At 38.7% G+C, this 23,354-nt stretch overlaps 1 protein-coding gene across 2 annotated transcripts; it reads right to left on the bottom strand.

Annotated features, from left to right (window-relative positions):
* Nucleotides 1-911: 911 nt before the first annotated feature.
* On the bottom strand, nt 912-23,289 carry tasor2 (transcription activation suppressor family member 2). 2 transcript variants are annotated; one of them, XM_019268139.2, is made up of 22 exons: nt 21,813-23,289; nt 21,383-21,531; nt 21,140-21,235; nt 20,981-21,053; nt 19,182-19,273; nt 18,949-19,086; nt 18,706-18,839; nt 18,578-18,594; nt 18,336-18,435; nt 18,141-18,235; nt 17,914-18,020; nt 17,387-17,459; nt 17,201-17,272; nt 14,630-16,819; nt 13,503-14,238; nt 12,866-13,319; nt 6,425-11,587; nt 3,635-3,757; nt 3,398-3,551; nt 3,195-3,300; nt 2,071-2,252; nt 912-1,844 (listed from the first exon to the last, which is right to left on the bottom strand). In XM_019268139.2, exons 1-22 carry the CDS (start codon nt 21,844-21,846, stop codon nt 1,750-1,752), a joined length of 10,383 nt encoding a protein of 3,460 aa, XP_019123684.2. In that variant the 5' UTR covers nt 21,847-23,289; the 3' UTR covers nt 912-1,749. The 2 variants fall into 2 exon arrangements, with proteins under 2 accessions (XP_019123684.2, XP_019123800.2); XM_019268255.2 differs by having other exon boundaries at nt 13,503-13,806; nt 21,813-23,288.
* Between the last annotated feature and the right edge of the window lie 65 nt (nt 23,290-23,354).

Below are 23,354 nucleotides of genomic sequence, written 5' to 3'. Positions count from 1 at the left end.
TTATGTGCTTTTATTGTTCAAATTATTTTTTTAGTATTGGCCCCTGGACATCTCCCCCCCCACACCTGCTTTATACTGTCAGTGGTTTGGGCGTGTTTTATTTCTCAAAGTGTAAAACTCTCATAATGAAAATAGTTATAAAAAATAGCTGTAAAAACTCATAATGGGTACATAAAAGTTATAAATTGAGGTGGGCAGGATTGTGTAAAATAAGCTAAGCATGACCCATACTGCTTTAAATTGTTCCTCAGAAAAGTTTTGTTTGGATTTCAGTCCTTTCAAGGCCGTGCACCCCATCCTTACCTTATTTAAATTAATTCCAGGTCCTTACTTGTATTAATTAGTTACTTGGTGGCAGTAGAGAAGGATGAATAGAGATTATCAGTGTTGTTTTTTCAATTGTCTTTTTTGAAGCCACATTATGTTTTTATATTTATTGCTGTCAACATGATCACATCTGCTCTTCAAAATATATTTAAGTCATTAAAAGTCTAACCTTTAATGTTTTGTAACATTTTGTGGTGCTTATCCTATGCAGGACAGGAGATTTTTATTCTACATTTAAATTAAGTCATTTAGCTGATGCTTTTATCCAAAGTTACTTACAAAAAGGGAAACGATCAATGTACAGTGCGACTAGGACATGTTAGTGCAGCAGTAAGTATTGTCGAAGTTCTTGTGGGGGGTAGAATTATCATCTCCAGTTGTTTATGATGCTCAAAGATTAACCTATACATTCCATATTTTATGTCACTTCACCTACACTTATCATTGATGTTTGACTATCTGATTCTCAAGTCAAAACCCTCCAGATTTGTAATGATTTTTTATTCATTCACTGTCAAAAAGGCTGAATCAGAAGACCAGCATCGATTTCAATAGCAATGCCGTAACAGATTACTTCATTCTGATAAAGTTGAACTTTGTTTTATTTCAGTTGAGCAAAGATGTGAAATGTAAACAAAGCCTTATTGTGTAAGGACTGTCCGAGCGGTCAGGATCGAAATGCAGATCTTTCAGATACATTCATTGTGGATACTTTTAAAGCAAAACAATGAAATATACGTCTTTATTCTCAGTCATTAGTCTGTACAGCATTAACATCATGAAAAATACATATATTTAGCTTTTAGTGATAATGTTAAACTGCTGTGTAACAAAGTGTTAAGAATTAAGTCAGCGACTGTAACAATGAACATTAATATACTTGAATATTGAAAACACAACTGAAAACTGCTTAATTTAGCTTTGTTGCAAGACTTGGACAAACTAATAACAATCAACCTCAAAAAAAAAATCTTTGAACAAGTAACAAATTACTCTACACTAATAATGATTGTGTTGCAGATGTATAAAGCTGGGATTCTAATGAAAAAACACCCAAAACAAACAAAATATACACAAGGCAAATATTACTTTTTAACAAGTGTACAATTTACAATAAAAATATAATACAATAGAAAATGCTTACAGGATTACAATATTTACAGTATACCTGCCATTGCAAGTTTGTCACTATTAACTGATAATAGTGCTAACTTTAAATAAACATTAACAAAAAACATCTTCCTCCTCCTCGTAGATCAATAATTATTGCTCGATAGAAAAGAGCTGACATCACATACTGAAAAAATAAAATAAAGAAAAAAATAAATTGTAGTAGCTTTGAAATAACTGGTTTCTTCTCACGTCCAGTGAGTTTTCAAATGTGCTGTACTTGAATCAGCACATCATTTTCTCGTTTTCAGGTCAGACAGCAAATGTTTCACTCAGAGAACACGTCAGGAAAGAGCTCAAAGTCATTGTTAAAATTCCATTCGTTCCAAATGCACTGTCTGTTGTATCTGTGAGAAGAAGAAAAATATGTCATTCTTTTTGCATTGCACGATAATGAAAACCTCTACAGGTTAACTTAGAAAGAAAGGAGAAACTGAACCAGTACTATGTGACTTAAATGTCCATTTAACCGGTTTGTTTTGAGGTACTAAAGCACTGAAAGCAGTTGCTTTTAATATTCGGACTCATTAAATATAAAAGTACAGTTAAGGTATGTGGGCTGTAGTGTCTCACCAGTTATAAACACAGGGTAGCGGGCTGATATATTCTGAACCTGCAGACGGACCAAACATGTGAGATAGTCAGGCTGATCTTTTGACATGAGGTCACACTCATGGTAAGGTAAGACCTCCAATAGTCCAACTTCGTGGCACCAGTTTAGGAAGTGCTTCTTTTCTTTTGCCTCTGCGCTCAACCTGGGAATGGGAGGAGAAACATAATATTCAGGCTTTTATTAAGTTTATAACAATCAGCATCAAGTAAAGTCTGGAAAAAAAGATGAATCCAAATACAGGATATTTTGAAAAGCATGATGGCTGATGCCAGGAGATACAGCGGGCTCATAAAGGATAGTCACTGTCTTCATTTAGTGTGGGATAATAATTGATTTGATTGAAGTAATTAAAAGTACTAGAGTCTTGTCGCTCTCTAATTAAAAATACTAATAGGTTAAGTTTGGTTTAATTTTCTATGTATATAAAAAAATATACTACACCAGTGTTTCTCAAACTTTTTACATCGTGTACCACCTCAGAAAATATTAGGCTGTCCGTGTACAATCATGATGTTAAAACACAGCAATGTTCAGCTACATATGGTTTTATGTCTAAAAAGATCATTTATTGTTGGCTGTTGTTATATCTTGAATAGAAACAAGAGCTAATTTGATGTAAAAGGGGGTACTCACTTCTCATAGTTTATTTTCACTGGAAACTTTGTAGTAGTTTTAATAGAACGTGTTTTATATTTTAGTTTTAAAAAACAGATTCATAAGAAATTCCTCTGCATGCCACCAGTGGTACTCACACCATAGTTTGAGAACCAATGTACTATACTATTATAAATGTGCTATCTCCTTAATATATGAGATGTGCTAAATTTGTTTTTTAAATCTATACCTGATCTCCCTTTTTTCTCTTGGTTCACTGATGTCTTATTTTACTTATGTTATTAGCTCCTTCTACATGCCCAGATATTTTTGTTGCGTTTGTTCTGTTAGCTCTTCTTCACTGATTTTTATTGTTGTGTCACATAACGTGTTTTAGCTATGGAAAAGTTGATCTACAGACAAATGAACACATGTAACTTGTGACTTTGGGAAGTGAAAAACAGATTTTTTTTCTCAAGTTGACCCCTACCTTGCATTTTCTTTGATCCAACGACTGTCTCTGTAGTGCAACATCCATTTCCACTTCCCCGTTCTGCTTAGCTCTTGCAAGATTTCTGACATTTTTTTCATGTTGCCTTGAAATTCATCAAAAAAGTCGACATGAGTTAAATTATGACTTGCTTACACAACAAGATCTCAAACAACAAAGAGCAGGTATTCAAGTGCACATACTAAGGCTGAGGGACTCCAGTGTGGCTCTGTCGAACATTATAAAACCACCCCTCATAAAGAGCTCCTGGTGAGTGAGATTCACAACATCATCTGGTTCATCAATTCCAGCAAACTGCACACTCGGTGACTTCTTCAGCTCGAGCAAGTGTGGCACCTGAGACAGCAGAAATCAGAGTCATTAATTTGTGATTATCTATTGCAGAAGCCGTGACCCTTTTTCACAAGCTGATGAATTACCTCACAAATGTGCTCTGCGATATCTTCATTCCTAAGGATGATGAGTAGAGATGAAGAAGTATCCTCACTAAGGAAGAACTCTGATGGTTCTACAGCAGTATGTCCCTCTGCCTCCAACTGGGCCTGAAAAATCAAGGATAAATTACAAAAACTTAATTTTCTATTTATTACAATGCAGTTACCAGTCTTCTGTATATGCCTTTAGTGACCTCTTATTATCAACCAACACCTCAATAATAGGTACAATACATGTGGTGAGACATTACAATAAATTAGATAAATTATATCAAGTTGTAAGCTAATGTACGGAAATGCCTCAATCTTGGCTTATGCAGTGCGTCTTCATCATAACCTCTTTTAAATACTCCAAAGTGTGAGACTATGAGTCTGAGTCTGGATTCAAAACGGAAGATTTCAAGGTGTACAAGTATCACAATGGCCACAATGCCTAAAGACACTACTTTTGTGCTAATGCACAACTTTGGCAAACAAGAAGTCAGGTATGCATTAGATGGTGTAAAGCTGTTCCTGTAGTTACAGTACATATTCTACTGCCCACCTGAATTCACATTTAGCTTTTAGGGGAAATATCAGAAATGCTCTTTTTTTGTCTTAGCAGTTCAACAGGACATGTTGGTGTCTGTGTTTGATTGACGGCAGCTAACAGGCTGAGAAGTTACACTTGTAGCTTATCAGCTTGAAGACATTGTTTTGTCAGCAGTGACCACACCAGCATCGACATGGACAGAAGTTTGCAGTGTATGGTTCAAAGAGTTAAAGTGCAGGACAAGATATGTAAATAAGACTGTAAGTTAGATAAGAATGATAGCAAGAAAGTGGATTGTTGTTCAAAGTCCATGGTTCTTGTTATGTGTAGCAGGCTACTATCTGGGTGTTGGTCAGAGTAACCATCTGCCATCTGAACAGTTACTGCTTAATACAAATATGGTTTGTCAGTTTGTTGTCCTACACTCAAAGAACGTAATCTTTCCGCTTGATTTGTTTGTTTGGTTGGTCTGTCTTTTCTTTCTGGGGACATAGGGGAGGTTTGAGGATGCAAAATGTACTATTATGTTTGCATGTCTACCTACTGGTGCCAGTTATTGTACACTCTTTACAATAAATAAAACTGCTGTATGGAAGCAAGTTGTATGCAGAAGAAATACTTGGAGTATTGCAACAAATGAAAGCAAAGACGTGGTGTCATCATGAAACCAAAGATTATTAATTTCTCTCGTTTGGTTTCTGTTTTGTTTCTCAAACGCAAACACGGGACATGTGGTTCACAGTGGAGATCTGTATCCTGTATTCCTTCAAGCTAATTCTTATAAATGTCGATCTGTATTACGCTAGTATTAACAGTAGCTTTACAAATAAACAATAGTTTACTGCAGCAAAATGAACAACAAAAAAGAAGCACTGGACTGACTGGTGTGACGAGTCACTTAAGCTCAAATTACCATCTCATTTAAGACCAGTGTGTAGGATTTAGTGGCATCTAGTTGCTGAATTGCTTCACCCTCTCCTTCCTACCGTGAAGGAGCAAGCAACTATGGTGCCTGGAAAATGTGAACGGCCCTGTTTAGAGCCAGTGTTTAGTTTGTCCATTCTACATATTAATTCAATATGGCTCCATTTAAGAGAGAGCATTTGTAGGTATAAGACATATAGATATATATATAAAACGCTCATTTTAAGGCAACAAAAACATAATGATTCAGGTGATTACACACTAATGAAAGCATATCGACAAAGTAAGTGAAAATAAGTGATAAATTTAAAAAGGTCAAAACCTAAAGACATGAGTGAAGAAACACAGGTGCACTGCATGGTACAATAAAGCAGTTAACATCTAATCATGCCAAGTTGATTATTTGTTTCAGAGGAAAAGATCTAAGATTTGCTCAACTGGCTAGTATTTCAATAGTAATAGTAACTAAAGCTTTTAGATCTATGGGAAAGACATTGTGTAAGGAACCTGTGGTCGACAACACACATTTGATGTTAAATTCACATCTGAGAGTTCAGTCGTATAAAACCATCAGCACTGGTCTACACAGATGTGGAAAAAAGTGATATGGGTCAGCTATGTCATCCTTCACAATTTCCTTATTGTGCTAAGTCACCAAGAGAACAATACGGGAATGAATGCTTGACCCCGTATAGTGAGGGGAATTGGTGGCTCTTTGCTGGCATGGTTTGGGTCTAGTTGTCCCCTTTGAGGGAAGGATCATTACAAATCAATACAAAGTATTCTTAATGTCACCTTTATTCTATGATGACACATTTCTATCTTGATAGGAGTGGTCACCTTAAGAAAGGAATTCAATGACCTCAATGAACCACCTATGGGAGATTTTGGATCAACGTGTGTTCCAGAAACTTGGAGAACCAATGTCAAGACACAATGAAGTTGTACTACAGCACTCCCAACACCTAACTGAGATACTTTGTACCATGTCCTGCAAGTAGAGACCCTAAATCTTACACACCAGACATTTAAGGTTTGTTCATTTGTTTTTATCTGATCATACTGATGGACATCTGAGAAATTGCTTACTCTGCAACTGCAGATAATTTTGTTTTGCTGTGAAACCTTGCTGCGAAGCTGACCACAACCTCCAATCCCCACTTAGTCAAACACATTTGTACTGGCACCTTTTGTCGTACCATTGTGAATATATTTTAGGTGAGATTTTAATTAGTTCCGGAATGCAGGCTATAAACGGTACAATTAATACATAGCTACTAGAAATACTGCATTGGAAGTATGTTGAAAGCTTGTCTTACCTTGGTTTGTTCAAAGAAGGTGTCATCTGACGTCACCAACGTGTAGAACCTGTATTTTGTTTTGCAGGATTTCTTCACAATGGAATTCAGATTACTGCGAAAACTCTCATCCATCTCTCTCTTCATTTGATCACAGAAGTCAAAATGGTTAATTGGTTCAGTCTTTATGACGCCTCTGATTGTCCTTAAGTGCTTAGATCTAGAGGGGTCCTTTGCGACAGTACAAACATCATTCATCAATGCTGTGTACAGAGTGGCACATTCTGCAGTCACAACAGAAACTCCAGTATGTTCCATTGGGTTGCCTGTTCTTTGAGATGATTTTTGAGGATGTGAAGTACTTTCTTCTGTGGTTTCAGCTGGTTGTTTCCTGTCAGACATGTCTACCTTGATTTTATGACCAACAAGTGATGGTTCATCCACATCGAAGAGATCTATTGAATCCCCCTGCTCCTCTAAACTAGAAAACTGCACAGTTACAGGACTGGAGCAAGACAAATTCAAGTTGTCACGTGTGTCCTGTTGGTGGGTGGATCTCTTTTTCAAAAGCTGCTTCATTTGTTCTGAGAAGATAAGGCACTCCTGTTCTAGTGTTGCCTGAGTAAGGTCTTCTTGTAGGCACCTTTTTGAAAGCTGCTCCAGAAAAGTATCAGATCTCTTCTGTCTGGTGTTATAGACTGTACATGTGAGTGAGCTTTGAGGTCCCAAGATGAGACTATCATCTATGATAGTATCATCTTTGTAATCTGCAACTAAAGTTGATATACCTAAGTAGTCTTTCTGATCCATCTCATTATTCTCTTTAGATGATTTTCCAACTGTTTCAACTAAGCTATTTGTCAAGACATTCTGGCTCACATCAACAAGTTTAGAGAACGTTTTTGCAGATTCAAAAGGCTGCACTGGGAAAGATGATGAAGGAATCTTATTGAATTTTGAAAAGTCCCTTCCTTCATACAGATATAAAGGATCTAGAACTGCACTGAACTCTTGCTTGTCCTCATTTAGACTTTCTGTCTTTTTCTCCAAGAACATGGAAGCTGGTGTGGCGTATGTGACTATGGGGGTTTTAGTCTGTTTATCTTTGAAAAACTTTGACATTACAGAGTCTTCACTGTCTTTACAGATGCTCTCTGCTTGAATTTCATCACTCTTAGATGGTTTTACAGCCATGACAGGGCGCTGACAGTACGAACGTGGTTCGTGACCTGAATTGGTCTGTGACGTCAATTTGTGTCCATCTTGGTCAATATCTGGTTTAATTGCTTGCACACACTCAGTAGAAGGAAGGGGTCTTTGTGGATAACAATCTTTTCTTACAGCATTTTCCTGCAGTTCCTCTCTTTTTTCAAAATAGTGATGATTAACTGATGAGTCAGTGTGGTTTAGCTGCAAACGAACACCAAGTAAGTCTTCTAATTTACTTTTGATAGGTGATATAAGAAAGTGACCAGGTGATTGTGTGTTCAGATGCTGTGAGGTAGAGGCTGACACAACCACTGGCTTTGCATTGCTTGTTTTTTTGTCCTTAAAGTCAACTGAGGTGTGGCTTGGGGTAAAGCAAGCGGGGCTGTATTTGGTACTGATGTTAGAGGTTTGATCAAGAGAGCGTTTCATTTCAGCTGTTTGAATCTGACTGGGTTTGTTAGTGTGGCTTGATTTGGAGAAGAACTTGTCTATACTTTGCAGAACTCTTAGAGTCCTTAGTTCAAGATCAGGGTGAAGACCACGATGAGGTATGGGATCACTATTAACGGTAGACTTCTGTTTTTGGTCAAGCGCCATTTCATCTGGGATAGATTTTGCACTTTTACTAAGACGTTTCTGATTGATATTCTCCCAGATTTCAATACCGTTAAAGGTGGTACTACTACTGCTACTAGGGCCAGAAGAAGTTACGTACTGGTATGGTTTTTCGTCCATAGTTGGGGTAGGGCACCGGTCGTCTGATTCACTTCCTGAGACCTCTGGCTGGTTTGTTTCACTTACATTAAAAAGTGATAATGGTATTTTGCCAGCAGACATTTCTACCTTTTTACTATACAATTGAGATGTACTGCGTAGGTCTGTGGAAAGGACAGTTTCAGGGTGTGTAGTTTCACCAATAAATGGAATTTCTGTCAAGCCTGAACTGGTCTGAACTTTTTCCACCTTGTGTTCTGAGTGTGACTCACATGGTTGTACTTCATCTTCAGAGATGTCTTCTCCAATAAATGGAATTACAACCCGATTATGGATCTTTTCCAATCCTTTGTTTGTTGCGTCACTTTTGAGATCAATTTCTTTAGACAATGCCACTTCAGCTCCACAATGAGGCTGATGATAAAATAGTTCTTTTTGAATTGTGTTATCAACACTTTGCTCTCCCTGAAATGAGGTATCCTGATCTTTATGATCATCATTACTTAGACTGAAGTTTGCCATCAATTTGTTTTGGCCTCCTGTTTCAACACTGGCATTTACCTGGGGAAGAGGTCCATCTGCAGAGGACTCATCTAAGCAGGTGCTCTCATCAGATATAGGTAATGCTGCCTTCTGGTGTGCCTTATCTGCCAGACAAATGTAATTTTCTTTATTTTCCTCAACTACAGGCTCACACAGCTTTCTCAACTGAAAATCATAGCAGGAAACTTCTTTGTTGTCTGCTTGAGGTGGTTGCTCATCCACTGGTGGTGCCTGGTCACTGCAGTCTGTGATGCAATCTTTCTTTACAAAGTCTGGGCCATCATTCGTCAAAGGTAATGGTTGATCACTCAAATCTGCCAAACCAACATTTTCTGAAATTTCCTTAACTGCAGGTTCATCATGAATGGGCTTCATTTCTGATGAAACGTAATGATTTCTCTCTGAAAGGTGTTCATCTCTCACTGCTCTGTTTGTTACACATGCTGTTCTCAACTGCAAATCATGGCAGGCATCTTCTTTGTTGTTCGCTTGAGGTGGTTGCTTATCCAATGGTGTTTGCCGATTAAACTCCATCATACAATCCTTCTTTACCAAGTCTGGACCATCATTTGTCATAGGTAATAGTTCATCACTCAAATCTGCCAAACAAACATTTTCTGAAATTTCCTCAAGTGCAGGTTCATTGGAAATAGGCTCCAATTCTGATGGAGCACAGGGAGCTTTTTCAGAAACATGTTCATCTCTCAATGCTTTGTCAGTAGCACACAGCACTCTCAACTGCGAATCATGGCAGTCATCTTCTTTGTTGTCTGCTTGAGATGGTTGCTCATCCAATGGTGCTTGGCGATTACACTCTGTCATACAGTCCTTCCTTTCCAAGTCTGGACTATCATATGTCATAGGTAATGGTTCATCACTCAAATCTGCCAAACAAACATTTTCTGAAATTTCCTCAAGTGCAGGTTCATTGGAAATAGGCTCCAGTTCTGATGGAGCACAGGGAGCTTTTTCAGAAACATGTTCATCTGTCAATGCTCTATCAGTAGCACACAGCACTCTCAACCACGAATCATGGCAGTCATCTTCTTTGTTGTCTGCTTGAGGTGGTTGCTCGTCCAATGGTGCTTGGCGATTACACTCTGCAGTACAATCCTTCTTTTCCAAGTCTGGACCATCATATGTCATAGGTAATGACTGATCACACAAATCTGCCAAACAAACATTTTCTGAAATTTCCTCAAGTGCAGGTTCATTGGAAATAGGCTCCAGTTCTGATGGAGCACAGGGAGCTTTTTCAGAAACATGTTCATCTGTCAATGCTCTGTCAGTAGCACACAGCACTCTCAACCACGAATCATGACAGTCATCTTCTTTGTTGTCGGCTTGAGATGGTTGCTCGTCCAATGGTCCTTGGCGATTACACTCTGCAGTACAATCCTTCTTTTCCAAGTCTGGACCATCATATGTCATAGGTAATGACTGATCACTCAAATCTGCTAAACAAACATTTTCTGAAATTTCCTCAACTACAGTTTCATTGGAAATATGGTCCAGTTCTGATGGAGCACAGGGAGCTTTTTCAGAAACATGTTCATCTGTTAATGCTCTGTCAGTAGCACACAACGCTCTCAACTGTGAATCATGGCAGTCATCTTCTTTGTTGTCTGCTTGAGATGGTTGCTCGTCCAATGGTGCTTGGCGATTACACTCTGCAGTACAGTCCTTCTTTTCCAAGTCTGGACCATATGTCATAGGTAATGGCTGATCATGCAAATCTGTCAAACAAACATTTTCTGAAATTTCCTCAACTACAGTTTCATTGGGAATAGGCTCCATATTTGATGGAACACAGGGAGCTTTTTCAAAAACATGTTCATCCATCATTCCACTGCCATTTGCACACAGCGTTCTCAATTGCAAATCATGGCACCCATCTTCTTTGTTGTCTGCCTGGGGTGGTTGCTTATCCAATGGTGCTTGGCCATTACACTCTGAGATGCAATCTTTCTTTACAGAGCTTGGGTCATTACACATCATTGGTAACAGTTGATCATTCAAAGCACTACTGGCTTCCACATCTGAAATGTCTTTCACACCAAGTCCATCTTCTTTTCCAGAGGAATCAGCTGTTGTCACGTTATCTTCATGTTCTGTACAACAATCCACATCTTCATGAACATTTTCAGCCTTGCCCAGTGGCACTGCTTTATGTTCCTCCCTGGATAACTGCTTTTCACTTTCCAAAAGACTTCCATTGCAGACTATACCAGATTCTTTCTTTGCTGAATCATCACCTGTATGGATCATTTTTGGAGATGGCTCTACATTGCCTTCTTGGTATGGCTTTTCTTTCACTTTCAGGTTTTCCATATGTTTGGATTCAATTTCAACATGTTCAACTGTATGAACCAAATCAAATCCTTTTTTGTTAGCGTATACCTCTTTGTCTGTCACAGATATGGATGAGTCTCTTCCTTGTTTTTGCACTAAACTCATCTCTGTAGCTTCTGAATTAACAATCCAATCTGTCACATGTGTCTTCTCATTGTAGAATTCATCTAACACATGGCCAATTCCTGAAGCAGTCTGATGCTTTTTTGGCTGAACGGATACACTTTTTATCTCTTCCTGTGCAGAACTGAATGGTCCAACACCTTTCAAAGCTGGTAAAACACTGTGCTCCAGGGGAGTAACTTTTTCACTTGTCGCATTCACCTTAGTGATAATGTCTGTTAAGAGTATCCATTTTCTGGAATACTGGAAAAAGAAAGAAAACAGAATAAATAGAAACACATATTATAAAAACTTCTTTCATTCAGTGAAAACTCTTTGGTAATTTACCTTTTGCTATCAATACTATAGACTAGTATAAGGGCAGATAGTTATCCGACATGTGGGTGCAGTCTTATGGTACGTGCAAAAAATTTGGGGAAGTATGAAGAAACTGCACTGGGCTCTGAGCTGCGATGGACTTCAATTAGATTGCCCAGTGTCCGGTAGCTGATGTGGTTGGTCATCACTGAAACTACTTTACATGTAGATAATCCATTTCTACTGTGCCAGGAGTATGTATGGCATCTGATAATTGAGGGGTTTGAATGTGTACCTGGGAGACATGTTGTCAGGCATAATAGTTACAAATTGGTCAAAAGGGTACAACCTTTGAACAACCTTGTGAGATGGCCAAAAGAAGACATAGCCACCTTATCTGGGATATAGAAAAAGGGGCTTCCTCTTGAAGACCAGCCTTGGAGGTAACACAACACAGTTGCTGCCTAGTAGCTGGGCCAGTCCCCAACTGGCTTTGCCAGTCAGCACAAAGAAAAGAGGTGGACTTACCACCAACAAGGAGAGGAATAAAGGGTCTGCTACATGGTTAATTGGGCAACAGTTAAAGGTGGAAGCCTAACTCATCAAACAAGACTAGCCACTGAAACTGGCTATCAATATGTGGAATGTCATCTCTGATGGTGAAGGACCCAAGGCACCAACTACATTTAGTTAGGCCCATTTTTGTGCTCCTGGCTGGAAGTTTCATTGAGAAGGTGTAATGATACTCACAGGTCCTGGTTACATGTTGATATGTTGAGAATGCAGGGCAATAGGTAGATGGACTGCATATATATATTCAGTTTTTGTAGTCTAGGCCACTCAAACCACTTTACAAAATATGCCAAAATTGAGGAACCTTCTGATTACTAGATGACAGCTCTACCTCCTGAGTCATGATGCCCTGAAAGGCTTGCCTAAGTGCAGCTTGTCCCAATGATTGCATTTCCTTATTTTGCATGTAACTATGTGTCAAACTGAATTTCAAAGTACTTACGCTAGATGGTTCTAGAAGCTAGTAGAATAAGGACTAACTAAACCTATTGCCTTAATTAGTTCTTTATGCCAATGACATCAAAAACACAAGAACCCAGTCCTTACATTTTCTTATATTCTAAAGACCATTTGAAAATCATGACAAAACATTAATATATAATAGTTCATCATTAGCGTAATAATATTACACCAAACCTGAAATGTACTTGCCTTCTGTTGTTCCATAGATGTCTTGGGTGTGTTCAGTGTTTCACTAGCTTCTCTCTGTTGATCAGATACAGAAGTCTCTCGTTTGTTGACTCGTGGATCTGAAGTAACAATCTCTGCATTGGAGTTTCTTAGTGACAAGTCTAAAATCACAGATTCTTGGTCCAAGACAGAGTTATCTTTTTTGCTGAGGTCCAAAGCTTTTGATATCGAAGTGTCCTTCGTATCCATTACATTCAGCGATGGAGAATTGGTCTTAAGCTCAGACTGAGCTGGAGCCGCCACCATTCCACTGGACTGGATTTCCAAAGAATCACTTTCTTCTGAAAATGAGTTCGCAGAGTTTGAGTCAACATGAAAGAACCTGTCTGTTGTCCGGCTGTAGAACAGACCTATCCACATGTGGACGATGAGCCGCACCTCTTCACTGGTGTCTTGAATGGAGAAATCCCATGGGCTATCAAAGATATTAAATGTACAAAATTATCTCTTTCAACTGAATAATGGTGATCATATCATCTGAATTAAAAGTCATCTTTATCGCATATTGTCCACATTTTTCATCTACAAAAAAGTACAGCAGTGAAATTGTGAAATAAGCATTGAAATGCATTGTATAAATAAGAAAACAAGTACATACCCATGCAAGGCTCGGATGATAGCTCTATCCTTTGAATCACTGGTATATTTGCTGTCTAGATTAAAGTCATAATTGTCTTTCCACTGCTTTGTGACTTGGATAGATCCATCCTTGTTATCAAAGGTACGGGAGAGCCTGAACTGTCTTCTATATTTTTTCAGGTAATCTGGAGTCCTGTTGTATTCAGTTCTGTCTTCCTGATCGACAGAGAGGTGTAGTGTTTTAAATCCATTGCCATACATTGTCTGGTGATGGTGCAGCAGTCTAGTAGAACCACTTAAAGGGGATACCTGGAAGGGCGCACCTGACAAACCCAACAGTAGAGAGGAAGATGGGGGCAATGAGTATGCATGTTCTTTAGATACCAAACCAACCAATTCACTGCTTTCCATAAGATGGCTTGGTGAAGGAGATTTAACAGGCTGAACGGGTCTAGCAGCAGGCTGTCTAAGCAGAGCATGGAGAACTGACTCTTGTTCAGCACTGGTAACATCTTTTGTAAGGTCACACTTCTTCAAACTTGTCTCAGGTTCTCTTTCAAGTGCAGGTTCTGGTTGTGGTGGAACCTGGTCATTACCGGCACTGAGTGCCAAGTCAGCAAGTAAGGTCAAAGCATCTGTAGATGTGCAAGCACTTTTTTCCTTAACAGTTGTCCTGACAGAATTATCGCTAGTACAGTCTTTGTTTAAGAGTTTTTCACTGGCAAAACAAGCTGGGGTTTGAAAATGCAACCACCCTGTGAAGACAAAACAGAGGAGAAAAAAAGAGAAACTGCATGAAAATAAAAAGTAGCACATTGAAAGCATTTGAAATATACCAATGTAATACTATTAGGAACTTGTCACCAACATGAAAACTATGTTCTAACAAAAGGTTTGGTTTATTTAGCCAATAATACCAGATTTGACTGCAGATGCACAGAACAGGCAACAATACAGCACAAGCAAGAGACGTGCAAAAGCAAGAGTTAGCAAATACTAGCCAGATGCAGTGATAGCATGCTGAGAATAGTTACAGTAGTGACAGAGCCAAGAAAGGATTAGTCAGTTTCAATGACATGCACACTATTGATGAGGTTTAACAAATCATACACAAAAAACATTCCAAATATTTTAGATATGACTTACATTTCTTTTTAACATATTCTGCAGGGATGCCTTGATGCTTTTTGAGTGTTTTAATCCGACTCCTCCTTGGAAAAATCGACAGAGGCCTTTGTATGATTTGTGGTTTGTCTGAAATGAATTGTTCTTCTGTCACTGATGACTCTTTCTTTTGTTGAGTATCCTGACCCTCAGATGTCTGTATCTTATCTGGTGTCTCTTTTGGGGTCAGGCCTAGAGCATATGCAAAAACAGGGTCAACTGAAAGCATCTTTGAAACATCCTTAAAATCCAAACCAGTTTCCTGAACAGTGGTAATTGCATCTAGACCCTTCAGCATCCCAGAGTTGGAGTCAACTTTGCTCTTCTTGAGACAAGGCTCAGTTTCTTGGGCAGTATTTGCAGTTGTTTCCTCTGGTACAGGGATACCGGTTTTTCTCTTTCCCCTCTGAAGAACTGATTTTAGTTTACTCAACAGAAATTCACCCTTTGTTGCAGATTTTACAGGGGAGGGTGCGTCAGTGTGTTTTTCTTGAACTGGTTTTAAGGGTGGCGTGTCCGTGCCATCATTCGTTGAAGAATGCTCACTACTGACTGGATTTAAAGTTAATGAACCATTACCATCATACGACTGTCTCAAAATGCCAGGTTCAAGATTAACATGACTAAGAACAATGTTTGGTACATGGTTCCCTTCACTCTTAGATGTTGTGGCCACAGTTTCGTCCACTGCTGTCTCTGAAGCAGCGCTGGACTTTTGCTCCATTTCAACTGTGTCATGAACACTGACAGTGGCATCAACCAGCATTTTTTCAGGGAGCTGTTCATCTTTTGTAGATTGTATTTTATCCTTTAAAGACTTAATCTGATCAGCAAAATCTACAGAGCCATGAGGGACCAAGATTCTTCCACATTCACTGGTAACCGGCTTTAAGTCCCAACGCTCTGTTTTCTTCCTCAGCGGACAAGCTTCAAGTTCTTTTAAAATAGTGCCTTCAAAACTCTGCTGTCCAGGGTCAGAACTTTTCTCCTCTGCTACTGCTGGACCAACTGTAGCAGATCTGACTTTTTTATTTTTTGATGACAGTTTTCCAAAAATGCGTTTTCGCTTTCGCACTTTCCTCCAATCAATTTTTGGAGGATTACTCAACTGTGGGTGGCCTGATGATTCATTGGCCTGGTCTTCCTTCTGACTCTTCATGTTGTCTTCTTCCAATGGAGTTGTGACAGTATGTAAACTGGAAGTCTCAATGCAAGCTTTCAATATATGTTTCCGAGCTTTGTAATGTCCCCTGTGTGGTTTCCTATGTTTTGTTTTTGTGAGATTGTTTACCTCAGGGTAATCAACATCCTTTATAGTTTTAGCAGTTTCGTCATTCAGAGAGTTCATTCCTGTTTCTTCTAATTTGGCTGTTGAAAAAACAGAAAGCTCAAAGTCATTGTGCTTAGGTGCCGACTCAGTACTGATCAGACTTTCATCAGTGACAGTTCGCTCTGCTGACGTGATGCTGACAATCAGCTCTGTGGGCAGGTCACCTGATGTAGATGGAGTCAGGAGATTTTTTGTCCCCATGTCAGTTTTGATCAGCACAGTCAGGTCCGATTTTTCTGAGTCTTTGGTAGCATCTCCAGATTGCAAATCATCTGGTAAGACATCTGTAGGCTCTGTTAAGTCACCTTCTGCTTCAGCATTTGTTACACATCTGTCCACAAATGTCTCAACATTTTCAGAAGATTTCTGACCAACACCCTCTTCTTCTGATTCCATGCCAACATGATTGGCTGGTGCCTCCTCAGGAGATGACAAGCAGATGTAGACATCATCATCAAGGTCTTCTATTCGCTCCTCTTGTCCAGCTGCCAGGATTTCTGAAACCTTTGGCACTGGTAGTTGAAAAGAGACTGGTTTGTTCAGGTATGACCTCATGGTCTGCCATGCCCTGTTAGTCCACTCTGGGGATGAGTAGAGGTGCTTGTGAGCATCTGGCACATCATACTGATCTGGAAAGATGCTGAAGTCCCTAGAGGGGCTTAATGCCAACCCAGGATTTATCAGTGTTGCATAATTATGCATATGTTGCATAAATACTTCACACAGTTCTTCACTTGGATCAATCGTTGTTTTCTCAACTTCGCCTTCTGCATAGTTTAGTACTGGTAAAACTCGCAGGATTTCAGATGACATGGCAGGCTTTCTCTGTCCAGATTTTGCGTCTGCGATAAATCAACAAACAGAATTTGTTTAATTTAAAAATGCACTTTAATTTAAAAAGGTCCAGTGTGTAAGATTTTGGGGGTCTGTTTAAAAAATATGGTAGAAATGGAATATAGTGGGCATAACTGTGTTTTCATTAGTGTATAAACACTGGATAGTTACAATTTTGTTACGTTTCTACAGTAGCCCAGAACAGACAACTAAACGCTGGCTCTAGATTGGGCTTTTTGTGTGTTTTTGTGAGAAACCATGGTTTCCCCTTCATGTCATGGTTTTCATGGTTTCTCCTTCATGCTAGGAAAGAAGAGATTGCATACACACTGGTCCTTTAAGTAATGTAAGAAACATATCAAATGTAAATTAACACATACTGCAATTACCTGCATATATAGTTCGTGAGTCTGGAAACACAAACATGCCTTGCAGGACCTCAGATGCACTGGACCCAGTATCTGAAAAAAACATATATTATGGGGCTGATATGAAGTTGAATTCTGGTTATTAAAATAGAATTCAGGAAGTTATGTTCTGAGACTGACAACATAGATCTCTATCATCAATCTTACCGTCATATCTGAGGAAATGGGAGGAGTGCAAGAGGATAAGAAAGCCACCATCATTGAGCGGAATAGTGAGAGCCTGTACAAAAAATTGCAAGCTTGCTTGAAAAGTTCACCATTATCATGCAGTGTAAAATGATATAAAAAAGGAGCCCGACTGCATTATAAGTTAATCAATAAAACACCACATTGGACTTTAATGGCGTGTTCACACGGAAAACGAAGCATTTTGCAAGATGAGATAATACACAAAGTCAACCCAAAGACACGAATAGACACTATTTGTGCCAGACAACAGCATCATTCCTGCAAGTTGAATATATTAAACTTTGAGTAAAAAATGTGTTGTGTGTGGAAGACTGAGTGAAGACGAGTGACGAGTGAGTTGCTACTGAGTGTTGGTGAGCTCTGGAGGAGACCTGGTGGCCGAGTAATTTCTGGGGGAGTAAACACCCACAGTCACGCTGGTTTATTTTCTGTGTGAATACACCATTAGCCATGCAGTTACTGATAGGTTGATAATACAAACGCACAACATCTTTCTCCTTGATCTCCCATAGAAGCGAAGAAAGTGAGCTGGTTTCGTCCGCCTCAGAAGAAACTAACTCACACAGACTGCAGTATAAGCCATCCAGAAAGACTGAAAGACAGCAAAGACGACAAACTCATCAATGATATGTTCAATAAATCCAGGAATTACATCCCTTGAAAACGTAACTCCTGTATAATAGAGCTCTGTAACATTTTAGAAACAGCATACTTTCACCAGAGAAGCAGGTTTCAAAGATGGCCCTTGGCAACAGCTTTCTCAGATCTAACATAGAAGTGGCTCGTTCAATTTTCACCACTGGTGGCCTTAAATATAAAAATAAGACAAAGCACAGAAGTTATACAATCTAAAAGATCAGTCATTTAAAAAGACTGTGTGTCATTTCTATATCCACATTTAACTTACAACTCTGCAGGGATCGAGCCCCCCGTTGTAGACCTCAGCGCAACGTTATAGAAATGGGTATCTATTTGAAGTTGACCCCTCCATGGAAAGTAATGACAAACTGGGAAAAAGTCCATGAATCATGAAAAAAATTTTATTTTCAGAATTATTCCTTCATCAGTGGTCTAAAATGCATTCGTTTTTGACAGCAATATATGCATTAGAAACCGTTACAGGTTTGTTATTAATTACATGTCACTTACCCGATTTTTTCTCCTCGCTGAAAAGACAAATCAGGGAATTAATTAATACTCTCAATTTGTCTGAAATGGTATTTGGTGGAGTACATAGTAAAACAATAAAATCATGTGTGGCTGTAGCAATGCAATACCTCTTCTCCTGTGGTGCTTCAAGTGCTGCTTTGGTATCCGTATATGAAAATGACACAGTGGCAAAAGGACAGGCAGCACTGGGAGACTCAGCGGTCTTATTGCTTCCATCATTTAGCAGCTCATACATGTAATACTGCAAGATGAAAATGAAGAGGCATTTGAGTTCCTGTTCCTGCCACTTTTCTTTTTTAACATGCACTGTGCTGTATGATTTTCATCACCAGTCACATGCCTCTTCTTACCTGGGTCCTCTCAAAGGCAAGAAAGGAGCTGGTTTTGGCAGATACCGAGGGCAACTGTTCTGAGACGTGACAGTCAAACCCTTCAGTGGGGGCGGTGAAATTCTGGGTGTAGTTCTCTGAAACTTTTTTAACTCTTCCCTGTTGGTAACAATAAAGGACATTGTTCATAAGATATTTTCTTTGAATGAAACCACATACCTCAGATATTTCACAATATTTGTTTTGGTTCATACCTTTGTCAGCCGGATGATGACAATGTACCCAGATTTCCCATGATACCAGCGATTTAGATCCAAACAGTCAGAGTACATCGATATGTAAACACCTGAGTGAACACAAAAATCTTTCACTTAATCTGTGTTCAGCTGAAAATAAATATACAGGGAGGGTTTGTTTGTTGTCATAAAAAAACTACAGTGTTTTACTCGTGACTTTGAAGTGGATTTGAACTTGCACTCCCACAACAGCAAGGCCACACCTTGTATGAGGGATTGTTCAAAGACACGGCTCACGTGTACAACTATCTGACTGACCTCACCCACTGCAGCTCAACGTGAATTTGAAAACAATGCTACATTATGACAAGACAGATTTCAAGATAAAAATGAGTACAACCCCACACAGGGCGAACACTACAGATACTCAAAACTGATGAGTTGAGAGAAATTGGAGTTTACTTGTGACATCAGAAAACTGTTGAAACATAGACTTGACTCACACTCGTGATCAAGCACCTGACTGTGCAAACAGTTGTAGTCCCAGCGACAGAAAATACCTCTAATGGCCACTAGATGATCTTCATGGCCACTAGATGATCATTTAGTGCCCATGATGACTCTTTATAATAGTTACTTTCACTATTAGAGCAGATATATTAAAAGAAAGAGATGTTTTTGATCATGCTTGCTTAATAACAGCCGGTTGACAGATATGCTGTGAGTGTTACTGGTTTCTCACTTAAGGCCTTTTAATGCTTTATAAGCATGTAAATGTTTTACAGTGTACTTTATTCAGTGAAGTAAGAAGTAAACTTAAAAATCAAGTTAATATCGAGGTGGTTTCAGACCTCAGAAGTTTAATCACTGAAATATTCACTGAAATATGAATAAAGATAGATAAGAAACTAGACAAAACGGCTACATTCAGGCATGTTCGGAGAACAACAGTTTGGAAATATGAACGTAGGAGGTGAAACAAAAAGCCAGGAACCGGTCCGGCAGGTTATACTTCTTCACCAGGAGTGTGCTACCACAATAGTTAGCATGTTGGAAAAGACTGAATACAGTAGAACTACTTCAAATGTCTGTTTAAATATTTAAAGAAATGCAGTTTGAATATTTTTAGGGGAAAAAAACCCACAAGTTTCTGGTATGAGAAGGTATTTAGGTAAATCTACCATTGCTATCTGTACACTGAAACTGATCAAAACATGCATGTCAAAGCAAAACACTGATTAACCCTGTGCTATAGTGCTGTATTCAATTACATGTGACACAGTTGAGCTCTTGTTTTCATGTGCCACTCCACTCCAGTCTAGTTTCATGCTACCGTGCACAGAAAAACAGCTCCACGACATAAAACAGACTTTAAAAGGAGATGTTGCAACATACGGTGAAATAGACAAAGAGTGCTGCTGAATTCACTTTCTCTCGGTTTCCAAAGCACCGCATAAGCTGAACTGCATCAACTTACTTTCTGTTTCATTAAAGACATTCTTCCACTTTCATTTATATACATTAGTATAGCCAGCAGCTTCTCTTTCACTTTCAAAGGGAGAGGAGAGCTGGACACTCGACATTGCATAGCTTTTAGCTGCACTATTATGGACAAGCAGCAACAGTCAAACTAAGTAAGTACATTTAAATTACAGCATTTTTTTGTTTAGAGTTCTTCTGCATAGAAGTATGACCTTGTTTGTTCATGCTTAAAGTGCTCATACTGAAATGTCATGCTGATCTCACTCCGGGTTGGCAAAGAAGCAATATGACGGGAGTAAGAGAGAGAGAAAGGGAGGGGGGGTTTCATAATTTACCATGTGAAGGATCTCCCAGAGTTGTGCATGTGCTGTTCCCAGTGAGCACACCGGTTTCTCCAAGTGTATTAGCCTTTAAGAAAATACACAATGTCAGCGAGATTTGTTGGAACATGTATTTCACTCAGGCATGTTTGTTTTCTTTAAAGTTTCAAGTACCTTATTGGCATCGTCAAACAGCAAAAAACCATAGGACTCTTTCAGATCCTCCTCTGAATATCCTGCTTCTCTTCTCTTTGCTCGGAAATCATCATACTGATGTGAGAAAAAAAAGAAAAGATCAAGTTTGAAAGCTGATAAGTGTCATGTTTGAGGTTCCTCTCTTAGTATTGAATGTCAGTTCCTATTCCTATCCGTTCATCGGGCCAATATAATAAAAAAGGAATAAGATGTAAGACTGACCTTTTTTTCCAGCTCTGCGTTCTTTATTAAGACAGCGGATTTGTATCTGAAGAACTGCTTTGACTCCTCATACAAGTACGCACTTTTCAGTGGGGCCAAAACTTTATTTTGAAAGGTGTCAGAAGTAGGTGATACAGGTACTAAAACACCTGGAGGAGGAGGAGGAAGAAGAAAAAAAACATAAATCACAAAACACAAGCGACGTGGCGAAATTATAGATAATTAGATTCCTCGCTTTGAACTACAGGGGGAAAGTTTTCTCCATGCCAGGCTTGTCTGTGAGACACATGACACCGAAGACAGACGCACCTTTTTCAAGCTTAATCATACAAACTGTTTAGTGGCTGGGAAGGGAGGGGAGTAAATCCAAAAATCACACGAAGGTTAAAGTGAAAGTTACATTTTTTTTAAAAAGAAAGAAGCTCGTCACCTTTACTCGAGGCACCACCATTTCCACTTTCCATTGCTGAACTCTTTACGAAATCTGTCGCTCTCCTTTTGCCCTTCGTTGGAAACCTCTGTCGTTCTTAAACATCGCCACCACAGAAAAGTAAAGTCTCATGCGTCGTGTCTCCTGTAAGTTTTTCAAAGTAACTTGAGCTTGCGTCGCAGTTTCAACCACAGACATATTACAGGCGACACAACCAGGAAGTTAAAAAAAAAAAAAAAAAAAAAAAAAAAAAAAAAAAAAAAAAAAAAAAAAATCAACACACAGTCCAAAAGGCGTTGTAGCAGAGGCAGAAAAAAACATCCACTCATTCCTCGTTTTCACGCCGAATTAATCCGACTTATTGTCACAGATCGTCGGCCGAGTCACCGAGCAGGAGCCATCGACACGTGTATTAGTCTGCGTTAGCGAAAAAGAAACAGAAACCTATCGAGGCGAAAGCATCCATCTTGAAAGTCGACACCAAACTGGTTGGTGGCGAGGCAGTCGGTGAAGCTTCGAGGCTTGTTTGCGCCTGTCTGTTTCCTCTCTCCCCCCAGTGAAAAATTAATGATTGCTAAATACCAGTGACATTGTGAAAAACAAAATGTTTATACCCTCACATCCGCCACACACGCCTGTCCTGACTATAATATGTCTTTCTATAAAACATTATAGTGTAGTTTTGGTGTGACTGTACATGCTGTATGAGAAGTTAGAGACAGTGCTGACACGTTTTATTACCAAGAAATGGACTCCTGACATGTGTTGGTGTTCAAATTTACCATGAATAAACCAGTGTTTCTAATAAAGTTTGGGCCGACATCCCTTCTGCCTCTATTGGTGTCAACATGTAAAGTGCTTGTATGACTTGTATTAACATAACTAAATAAAAATAACCAAAAAGACCAAACTTTTTTATTTATGTTGGTATTCCTAATGAAGTTTGGGTTGACATCCATTCTGCCTCTATTGGTGTCAGCATTTAAAGTGCTTGTATGACTTGTATTAACACAACAAAATAAAAATAACCAATAACTAACTAATAAGACCAAACTTTTTTATTTATGCTGGTGTTTCTAATAAAGTTTGGGCTGACATTCATTCATTTGTGTCAATATTTAAAGTGCTCATTTACCTGGGATGAGTTTTTTGTTGTTTTTTGTATGACATAACAAAAATAACATACAAAAAACAAACTTTTTATTTATGCTGGTATTTTTAATGAAGTTTGGGTTGACATCCATTCTGCCTCTATTGGTGTCAACATTTAAAGTGCTTGTATGACTTGTATTAACATAACAAAATAAAAAAATAACCAAAAACTAACTAAAAAGACCAAACTTTTGTATTTATGCTGGTATTTCTAATGAAGTTTGGGCTGACATCCATTTTGCCTCTATTGGTGTCAACATTTAAAGTGCTTGTATGACTTGTATTAACATAACAAAATAAAAAAATAACCTTTACATTTTTGTTTACATTTGTTTATACTCATCTGAAAATGACAATAATGATGTTTTTGTTACTTTTGAATGAGCCAGA

The sequence above is a fragment of the Larimichthys crocea genome, chromosome XXI (assembly GCF_000972845.2).
Source record: "Larimichthys crocea isolate SSNF chromosome XXI, L_crocea_2.0, whole genome shotgun sequence".
Lineage (NCBI taxonomy): Eukaryota > Metazoa > Chordata > Actinopteri > Sciaenidae > Larimichthys > Larimichthys crocea.
This window is presented reverse-complemented; position numbering and strand designations above follow the sequence as displayed.

Excerpts from the sequence above, each read along its gene's own strand:
- tasor2 (XM_019268139.2), bottom strand. The coding sequence starts at position 21,846 with ATGGAAAGTGGAAATGGTGGTGCCTCGAGTAAAG. Across the intron at positions 13,320-13,502 it reads ATCATCCGAGCCTTGCATGG|CCCATGGGATTTCTCCATTC; the intron begins GTATGTACTTGT and ends TATCTTTGATAG. Across the intron at positions 3,552-3,634 it reads TCGCAGAGCACATTTGTGAG|GTGCCACACTTGCTCGAGCT; the intron begins GTAATTCATCAG and ends CTGCTGTCTCAG.